Source organism: Nanorana parkeri, unplaced genomic scaffold (genome assembly GCF_000935625.1).
Source record: "Nanorana parkeri isolate BGI_ZX_2015 unplaced genomic scaffold, ASM93562v1 scaffold139, whole genome shotgun sequence".
Classification (NCBI taxonomy): Eukaryota; Metazoa; Chordata; class Amphibia; order Anura; family Dicroglossidae; genus Nanorana; species Nanorana parkeri.
This window is the reverse complement of record NW_017306407.1, coordinates 832,364-843,321: the sequence shown is the minus strand read 5'-3', so window position 1 is coordinate 843,321 and position 10,958 is coordinate 832,364. Positions and strand designations below refer to the sequence as shown.

Here is a 10,958-nt window from a genome sequence, read left to right as displayed (position 1 = left end):
TGAAAATGACGTACATATGGGGTTTGTGTAGCACGCCCTGTCCCTCGCCCTATGCTGCCACTCCCCCTGCTGCTCTTACCAGAAATTCAGGGTCAAGATTACAGGCAACACTTGCTGAGTAATATTGCAGCAGGTGCAGGGGCTGTTATAAAAAAATGGAACAATGTTTTTAAACGTTGCTCTGAATGTTTTTCAGAAATACAATGTAACACTGTTATATTAATCACAAAAGAAGCTGCTGCTCTTAAAGGAGAATTATGAGGCAAGTGATGTTCACTCATAATCATAATGCCTAATAATCTGAGCCGACCTGTGACAATTAAACTGTCAGGTCGGCTCAGTAGTTCAGGAAGTGAGCGAACACATACCGTCGCTCGCTCACTTCTCGATCTATCCCTGCAGAGAGCCGTGCCTGTCACTCACGGCTCCCTGCAGGGATTCCCCTGTCCGACCCTCCAGCGCTGACTGGCGAAACGGACGGGGGAGGGGGCGGGCACAGCTGGCTCTGCCTCTGGATAGTCAATCCTGCAGCTGGGTGGATCCCGACAGTATTTTCCGAGAACTATGGGGACAAGCCCTGACCCCATAGTTCTCTAAGATGCCTACAAATCTCTGCTCCAGCTCACAGGTGCTCACTCCTCCATTCCTCACACACACCCTTTAGCAAAGATCTGGAGCTGCACACCCTTTCCAAGGTTAAAATCAGTTTTATTGCTCCGCACAAGCACAGACAACTCCACACAGGATCCTGCACACACACAATTACTATGTATTTATTTCTTTGCCATTCATACGAATATCAAAGGGAATATCGAATATTCATACGAATATCAACAATGTGACCTTTTGATCTGCATATGTCATCAGTCGACCTAACCGTAAAAGTAAAAAAATTATCGTCCATTGCGGGACACGGCTCTGAAGAATTCTGAAATGTAGGGCTGTGCTGCTGCCTCCATGAGAAATGAACACTACGCAAAAAAAATTAAAGCCTGCCACTTTAAGGATACCTCACAATTTCCAGTTTTTCTTACTGTCCATAGGAGAATGGATGTCTCCTGGTTTATTATTTTAGTATATTTTGTTTCTTCATTGAAGATTCTACAACCAAGAGCTGCTAAATGATTCACACTGGATATTATTAAATCCTGGAAGTCTCTCTTGTTACCAAACAAAACTGAGACATTTATGCCGGATAAGTTAAATCTTTTGGAGTTTCTCTAGTTGTCAACAAGCAGGTTGTTTCTGGTATCCGTACTTATGCTTCATCCTGCAGTGGTCCTGTGTTCCTATTTTAATCATTTATTTACCTCATATTTATAAGGTTGGGTGTAGGGCTGCAGCTAACGGACGGTTTCATAATCGATTAGTTGGCCGATTATTAAGTTCGATTAATCGGTTAATCGGATTAAAAAAAAAAAGGCTCCAGTGATGGCCTACTAGTTTCTATTGCGATTGTAGTCCATCACAGGAGCAAGCTTGGCACGGTGGAAGTAAAAAAAAAGTGTGGTGTGCAATATAGTACATTATTATAGATCGGCGCAATGCAGAATACCAGCAGCTATAGAGGAATTCAGCAATAGTACATTATACTATAATGTACTATTGCTGGGATTTGTAGTCCTCTGTAGCTGGCGTTATTCTGCATTGCACTGTATATAATGTATTATTGCTGGGATCTGATGTATTCCTCTATAGCTGGCGTTATTCTGCATTGCGCTGTATATCATTTATTATCGCTGGGATTTGTAGTCCTCTACAGTGCGCTGTATAATGATAATACGGCGAAATGCAGTATACCACCAGCTATATAGGAATACAACAAATGCCAGCAATAGTACAACATTATACAATAATGTACTATTGCTGGGATATGTAGTCCTCTGTAAATGCTGGTATTCTGCATTGCGCTGTATAATGATTATACTGTGCAATGCAGATTACCATTGACCTGTTATAGTGAGGGAGCTCACGGCTAGGAGGAGACCAGCGGCCAGCATGACTTATGCGGCGGGTGAGGCAGCTCGCGGCGGGTGAGAGAGCTCACGGCTAGGAGACGAGCAGCGTGCGCGGCTTCGGCCTGTTCGGTGGGCGTGGCTTATGAGGCGGCCTGTGCGGTGGACACGTCGGGAGCAGCGTGTGACGCGTGACGTGCGACTCAGGCCGCGTGCAGAGCCCCGAACAGGCTAAGCAATCGATAGCCGACGAATCGACGATCGAAAACGTTGCCAACGTTTTCAATCGTCGATTTTAATCGACTTAATCGATTAACTGTTGCAGCTCTAGTTGGGTGATCTCCTTCTTTTTCAATTAATTGTGCTGTGTTTTTAGACTCTTGTTTGGCTACATGCCTTTTTATGTGGAGTTTGACTGATTTTATTTAAATTTCCCGCCATCTCCATAAAAGGCCGGGACTTTGATTCAATAGTTTTTTTATCTACTGCGCATGTTTCCTTTGTTTCTTATTTGCCCTCAGCTTCATGTCGCTTATTGGAGAGAACAGGGATATCCTGTTTTTTTTTACTATTGCACAGCCATTGTTCGATTACTCTGCTGTCTGCAGCGGGGGTTGTGGTACCGCATATTTTTCCCCTCACACTGGTCGGGGCCGTGCGTGTTAGTGTCTGAATCTGTCTGACTCAGAATTGTCAGAAGAGACTGTCATTAGCTGGGCATGCGTCTGTGTGAAAGTGATGTTTTTCTTCTTTTCCTACTTTAGTCCTACTACTGGTTTTATTCAGAAACTTTTGAGATTTGTACTTTTACATTGGTGTCACTAATGTTTCTGGTTCCTCTAGTCACAAGGGCCTGTACATTACGAGGTCTCTGAGGTGTTGCTATGGTGACCTGTGCTTGTTATTCTTTATGTACTTCACAAGTTGGCCACATGGGGAGCTTCTTTATTTTTGCTCAGGCTTACTGGGAAAAGCAGTTACTGTTTTCCTCCTACTTCTTCATGAATACTGATTATGTGGTTTTCACTTCGTAAGGAGTGGCAGCGCTTATAAAAGCTATCTAGTGGGCAGACATTGGTGGCACTTATCTAGGCGCCTGGGGCACGCACTCTTTCCATCCTTGATTAAGGAACATAGCATATAGATTCAGCTCATGGATACAATACATCTAATGTATGCTTGCCATAAAAACTATGCCATATCATTGATGCAGTAGCTGGGCTCTGACAGATTCACTTAGCATCAGAGGGAAACTGAAACTAGAGGATTCTACTGTTATTTATATTGCTAATTTAGGTTCACATAAACCTGAGCATGTCTGCCAGGTTTTTAATCTGCCTATTTTTGATAGGTTTTTATATCAGGATTGGAAAATTCTGGTTCCTAGGCATTTTGAGTGTGTATCTTTTTTCACATGATTTTGTTTAAAAATGGTCCAATTATGCTGATTCTGATCCTCCGATTTATCGTCTTAACAAGGCATTGACTATTCCTATTTATGATGCTGCATCGTTTAAAGGAGAACTATGGGGGCAACCTTTTTTCCCCATAGTTCTCCTCAGGGTCACAGGAGGACATTTACTGTGTCCTCCTGTGACCCAACACTCAATAATATAGCAGGCTATTGCACGCTATGAGAAAAAGAACAAAAGAGAGCGCCTCCATAGTGCAAAAATGTTATTTAATAGTAAAAACACGCAGCTCTAAGGCTGTACTTACAACAGTTCGGTAGAATAAAAACCAGTAGAATAGGGTGAGAGGACGGAACCCCTGGCAGGGAGAATCTGGAGCGATGTAAAACACCAGTAACCTCGATCCCTGTATTGATAAATGGTTAACGTGTTTCTGGGGCACGCCCCCTTCATCAGAACCAACCAATTGGTGTTTTACATCACTCCAGATTCTCCCTGCCAGGGGTTCCGTCCTCTCACCCTATTCTACTGGTTTTTATTCTACCGAACTTTTTGGATTTGAAGGCGCCGGTATTGTTTTGCCATTGCACGCTATATGCTGAGAGTGCTGCAGCAGACAATACAGTCGAGATCCAGGTGGTTATTCAAGCTTATGAGTTTCGGGCAGTTAATAATACTACGGCTTTTCTAAATCAAGCTTCTGTTGCTCAAATTGCAAAAGTTTTATAAATGTGATGTTTCTGGTTTTTCTGATGCTAGTTTTGGTGGAAAAGTATTTGATGGCTGTTTTTTGAGCTGGTTCTTCTAGTTTTTATAGTGCCCGCCCCTCTGTTTTTGACTGGTTTTGAACGTCCTTCATTTAGAATTCTTCAGAGCTGTGTCCATTAATGGACAATATAGTAAATAGGATTTTGTTTTTACTGTCCAGTCCTTTTCTCAGAGTCCATTGAGGGTTACAGCTCCCTCCCCTAATTAACTTTCATATTGCTTGCTACAACTGGCAGGTGTGATGTCTTTAAAGTGGCAGGCTTTTAGTTTTTTTTTACCGATCGTCCATTTCTTTTGTAGGCAGCAGCATAACCCATTTTGACTCTAGATTCACAGAACTTTCACCCAGGAATCATACATTTTTCCAGTTGAACTCCTAAAATTGTATGAAAGTTGTGTAAATCTTGCATTAAAACTTTTATAATCTGTGACATTAAACAATTTAGCAAAATTAAAAAAAAACAACAACTTTAATTTGTAATGAAATATATTCAACAAAATGTTAGGGTTATTGGGAAATTATAGCTAAAATTGATACTTTTTCTCTACAGTAACATTTTCTTTTCATACCAACACTGATCAAAGCAGGACAATATCCCCCCAAAAGGCCTTATTTGTCACGAAAAAAGTTACTTTATCTTAAAGCGGTCCTTTACCCTCAAAAATCAAATTCTACCAATGCATCTCTCTGTGTATGATTAATACCATAGACATGTCAGGTGTAAAATGCTGTGACTATGAAATACTTACACTTGCAGAGCATTCACTTCCTGGTTTGAAAGTGAAAATGACTTCAGTTTGCCAAAGCAGTGCACACTGGAATTGCCTTGTCATCAGCAGAGCATTGCTGGGAAATCTGTAAAATCTCAGATCTCAGGGAAAGGCATTTTCCTCCTCTGAGATGAAGGGAACAGTCACATGTCCTAGTCACATGTGCCAGAAATCCAGGAAGTAAAAGGAGAGCTAGTAATCTGCCCTTAGTAAACATGGCCACTGTTAGAAGACTGGGGAAGAAAAGAGAAATACGGTATGCAAAGAATACAAAACCGGCAAAAATCTAGAAGTATATGTTTGTAGATTGTCATTACTAAACATTTCTAAAGGTGGTTGTTATTATTATTATTCAGGATTTATATAGTGCCAACAGGTTGAGCAGAGCTTTACAATATAAGGAAGATATTACAATCACAATACAATTTTTAAGATGGTAAGGCTTACAATCTAAAAGTTATTTAAAGATATGGGTAAAGGTCCGCTTTAAGTAATGACAATATTATCACGAATAATCAGGCCCATAGCAGAAGTTTAAATATTGCTGATTTGTTTATAGGGAGTATACAGTTGAGACCAGAAGGTGTTAAAAACATTGGCTACGATTCAGAATTCACTCAATATCTTCAGTAGTGCAGCAATTTAAACATGAAACATTAAAATTAAACATTTGTATAGCTAAATAACATTTGTGTTCATACAAATACACATTTCACATGCCAAAACCAACACCAATTGTGCCCTGTTATGGGAGATTTCATGTCAATTTTGCTCAGGGGTATTTTTCAATATTTGAGTTATATTTATAAATGTTTTTGCATCTAATCTTAATGGCTGTCACTGTTACCGTGTTAGTAAATAGAACATTGTGGTGTAGTTACACTACTTAAATTTAACATACATTTAGTGATGTATTAATGATGACAGAGCTGCATTAATTTGGTGTCTTTTATTATCTTCCATGCGTTAATTAAGTTGTTTTATTGATTTGGGTCAAATTTATACATTTAATCATTTTATGACCATTTTCTTAAATAGAAGTGATGAATCACACCATTGCCCAATACCATTATGTGGGTAGTGTTGGAACAATATATTAGGTTTTAATCCTTATGCATTTTCTTAGTGCAGCAGTAAGGCCCCATTCACACACGAATCGACCCGCACGTAAAGCTCCGTGCTGCATGCAGGGTCGTACTCCAGCAGCTCCCGGGAAGGACAGGTGCTGCGTGTGATTTAGTACGCAGCCCCTGTCCTTCTCTATGGGGCTACGAGGCCGTACGCCCCCCTACGCTCACCTCAACTGCAGGTCCGTAGGGGTGCAGGTTTTTTGGCCAGGACGCATACAGGATCCATTCCGGTGGCGTATGAATACGCTCACCCGCACCCCTACGGACGTACAGGGCGGGCCAGCGTAAGGGGACGTACGGCTGTGTAGCACCATAGAGAAGGATGGGGGCTGCGTACTAATCGCACGCAGCCCCTGTCCTTCCCGGCAGCTGCTTGGTACGGCCCCGCGCGCTGCACGGAGCTGTATGTGCAGGCCGATTCCTCTGTGAATGGGGTCAAAGAAGTATAATATGCCAGTTAGCATCAGTCTGTATATTTGTAAATTTTTTACTTTGCTAGTGAAAGTACAGATGTAGCCATTGACCTTTAGCTGTCACTCTTTAAGGTTCATGCACCATACTTCTATACTCTACAGAAGAAAATGAATGCAATTGTGTTATCTCACTCACTTGTCTTGTATTATAATTTTTGCTTGTTGATATATATTTCTACTGTATTCTTTCATCTGCATCATTAACATGATAAATGTGATCAATGTACAGTATAACATTTTCTTGGGCTTTTGCATTTTTTGGTATTATGCTTAATTATATATTTTTGTGGTGCAGAATTTATTTGTGATAGAAGGTACCCATGTGTGCTGTGACGTTTTTTTTTTTTTAAAGATTAAGCAATGTTAGTTGGTATGTTTGCATCTTTATAGCACAAGATCTCCCACTTGAGGTTTCTTTTGATACAGAGGTGGCATGCGCTCTGTACTTATTTTACAATGAAAACTTTTGCCTTGCCTCAATAAAAACTGCTTAAACATAAATAGGCATGTTATCCTACTGAAGGATGACATGATGCTTATGTTTCCCCCCTTCCTCTGCATGTCTGGGCCCCTTTCATATATATGTGTTGCTGTGCACCCCTCATTTACCAGCATCTTGAGAAATAGGTTCACATAGACTAAGACTTTAATAAGACCACTGCATCTTTAGTACTGAGTGATCGTATGCAGTTTTTTCCCCTAGTTAGACGAGCATACTATTTTTATACTTGGGCCATAATGCAGTAATTTACGTATTTTAGATTTGGAATTGTAATATTGACAATCTTGCGATTTCCTGTTGCTCGTTAATTTAGTGAGGTTAGAAAATATCTTTATGTGCTCCACAAAAGAGTGGCAGCTTTTTTTTTTTTTAACCAAAGATGTATTCAGGTTTACAGGTTTGGATTAGGGTCTTATTCCTTTTGGAAATGTCTAGAAGAGTTATTGTCCCAACATTCTTCTGAAAAGGCATTTATTACCTTACTTTAGATTGGTCTTCTTTCCAGTTAAATTGTCTCTTGAAACAAATTCCCTGACAAGTTTACATTGTGCAGTTGTCGGAACATCTATTTTTAGGGTTTTTTGACTTGCTTACTCAGAGATAAATCTCATAAGCTTCAGTAAATATTTTATCTTGAAGCATGAGACATCTGGCTTAGGTGGCAATATCCCTTAAAGCTAGGGTGCATTTTGCATAGGTAAAAACGACTCTTTACACTGCACTTTGTGCATTACCGAGCCACAGGTCTGTTCTAGTTCATTTGTTGGTGCTTTTGAGATCTAGGAATGTTTATACTTGCCTTCTATTTTATATCTTGAAAAGAGGCTCCATCTTTGTTACTATATAGATATTACTCAGTATTTAAAGCATGTTTCTTTTACTTTTTGTTGCTGATAAAAAAAAAATTGTTCTGACAAATGCATGTGTCAATTTACTAGACTGGGCAAAACTATTCTTCCACTTGTAGTCCATGGGTTATATGTAAAATGGCACATTAGGCCGACTGTACAGAATGGCACACACTATGTACTTAGTCATACATTTTGTAATTTATACAAGTAAACAGAAACATATGTAACTGGGGCATAGCAATCTTGCACAACATACATATTTTAGTTTATGTACTTTAAAAAGCACCAGCAGTAGGTCAGGTGAATTTATTAAGAATATTTTCACCTTCCTGCTCATTAGCTTGGTGAGGATTATGCTACAACCAGGAACTAAAAAATGTGTATAAAGTAAGCATCCACATGATTCCAAGACACACCTACTCCAGTATATTCAGTTCTACCTACCCTGTTCCCATGTGATGCCTTACTTACCCTATGTGAAGCATTCCTTTCCCAGACCACTGTCAGTATAATAACTTTCCTCACTAACTGCATGCCGAGCACTGCGACCCCCACACCCCCACCCACCATTCACCTTTTGCTTTGTTGGTCTGCTGCCACACTCGCTAATAACTATAGACAAAATGGAAGTGCGCCTAGGCATACCAAATGGGCAGATGCACTGAACTGTATTTCAAGACTTCTTACGGCAAAGCCTTCAGTAATGTGGCCTGTATGTTGGAAAAATGTGCCCAGCAATGTTGTTATAAACCAGTAAAAACAACCAAAATATGTAAATAGAAGTAATTACCATATTTTGCTGAATATACTATACAGGTGAAACTCGAATAATTAGAATATCGTGCAAAAGTAATTGCAGTAAGTGCTCTAAAAGGGGCCCAAACCAAGTACTGAGTACATATGCATGCTTGTACTTTTCAGAGGTCCGATATTGTTCTATGTACAATCCTTGTTTTATTGATTGCATGTAATATTCTACTTTTTTGAGGTTGTGGATTTGGGGTTCTTGGGGTTTTCATGAGCTGTAAGCCATAATCATCACAATTATGACAAATCACGGCTTGAATTATCTTGCTTTGCATGTAATGAGTCTCTCTCATATATTAGTTTCGCCTTTTAAGTTGCATTAGTGAAATAAATGAACTTTGCACGATATTCTAATTATTCGAGTTTCACCTGTATATAGTACTGATAGAATATCTGGGTACTCTACCACAATTAGAGTGGCAGGGCTGCTCCTTGTGCAAGCCAGCATTATTAAAATACCGGCAGTCCCCGAGTTACGTACGACTTCTACTTACAAACGGAGGTCCTAGGCTGTTCCACTAGTAGTAATGCTAATGTGCTTGCGCCTTCGTTTGTAGTACTGTACCTTCTGTACATTACAGGAAGTTGTTAGACATGCAGACAAGGAGTGCCTGCCTCTTTTTGGTCTGGTACTGTACATTACAGGAAATTGTACAAACATCTGTCCAAGTTGGATTTAAAGTAGAACTCCATGCAAATTTAATTTTTTTAGTTTCGGTTAGCATGGTGTGGGGTTAGAGCCACTGTGAAGACAGCAAAGCAAATGGTACAGGAGGTTAACCCTTCCCTATGCTATTCAAAACTAAAAAAAATGTTTTTTTGGCTGGAGATGCACCTAAACAATGTACCTGTTCCAACCTACATACAAATTCAAGTTAAGAACAAACCTACAGTCCCTATTTTGTTCGTAACCCGGGGACTGCCTGTATACAACATATAAGCCTGCCTTCCTTTTGTCTGGAGCTGTAGGATTCAAAGCAAATGTTTGAAATGGGAACATGCTGCTTTTCATCCATAAGCACACCCACGGTATGCTCACAAGGCTGCACCTTCAGCCACATTAAAGCTAATTATTACCTTGCTCACATTGCTCGAGACTTTGCTACTAATTGTTGGGCTGAATGCACTGATGTGTGATTGTCAGTTCCAGTTTAAAAATAACATTTAGAAGGTAAATGGCCGTGATTTTCATTTGCTCGCTCTTAGAAGCCTCCGGAACTATCTTTAAGGCCAGACATGCCGCTGTGCTGTAAAGATCAGACATACACACTTCAGTGAATCAGTCTCACATTCACCAAAACATCTGTACACTTAATGATTCCCTTTCCTTCTTTCTTGCTTTCCTGCATTCTAGGATCTCCATCCACTACATATCTGTCTGGCTTCTTAATTCTTGCTCTACATTTGTTTACCCCTCTATAGCTCTCATCTCTAATATTACTCTTAACTTTCTGGCTCACAGATAGACCACCTGTTCTTTTCTGTGGAATGCTTGTCAGACTGGTAAACAAAAGGGACATGAAGCAGCTACCAATTGCAAGAAATGTGAGGGTGAAAAAAGTGCTAGGTCAGTACACTTTATTGACCAGTCCTATGAAATAATAGTGTAATCTCTAAGAATCAAATTTCAACAGTCACACTTTTAATGTAACTGCTTTTTCTGCTGATGAACACAAAACGTAATAGATGAATGAAATCGCCAATTGCTGATGCAGCAAATCAAGCACACGGTGCAGGAAATGTGTAACTAAATATCCGTGTGCAGACACTCAGTAGATTGCTCTGTACTCAGAAACCAAAGAGTGCCAGCTTCTTCTGAATGTGGTAATGGCATATTGACATTCAGAAGGCTGCCTGCCATAATTAAATGCATTACAAAACCTGCTAACATCAGCTATGGTGGTTTTTAACATTGGAATCTGGTTTTGAGCCTCTTTGTTAAGGCTGCTGATGTCATGCAAGTATTGATTGATGTTTTACTTTGAATGTTGAGGCTTGAAAAATAAAGTGTTTTGTGATGTAGTATAAAAAGAAGGTATCATGCTCTTTCAGTCAAAAATCATTTTGGGGAATTGGAATGCATTATGTTAGGGCCTCCTCTGCTTCATCAGGAAAGAAAGGGATGTTTTAAAGGCCGAATATTATTATACAAGATCTATATAGCGCCAACAGTTTGCGCAGCGCTTTACAATATAAGGAAGACATTACAATCACAATACAATTCAAGACAAGATGGTAAGGAGGGCCCTGCCCCTGGGGGCTTACAATCTAAAAGGGGGGGGGGGGGGG

The 10,958-nt window shown here is 40.0% G+C and overlaps 1 protein-coding gene across 17 annotated transcripts in view; it reads left to right on the top strand.

The window, feature by feature from the left end:
• Nucleotides 1–10,958, top strand: part of ABI2 (abl interactor 2) — a 77,375-nt gene that overhangs the window by 52,372 nt on the left and 14,045 nt on the right. For 7 of the 17 annotated variants that reach the window (XM_018554028.1, XM_018554033.1, XM_018554032.1 and 4 more), the window contains one exon: nucleotides 10,132–10,236. The exons of the other annotated variants lie outside the window; for them this stretch is intronic. In XM_018554028.1, the coding sequence (XP_018409530.1) occupies nucleotides 10,132–10,236 (105 nt within the window). The remainder of the gene's footprint in view (nucleotides 1–10,131; nucleotides 10,237–10,958) is intronic. 17 annotated transcript variants of the gene reach the window in all.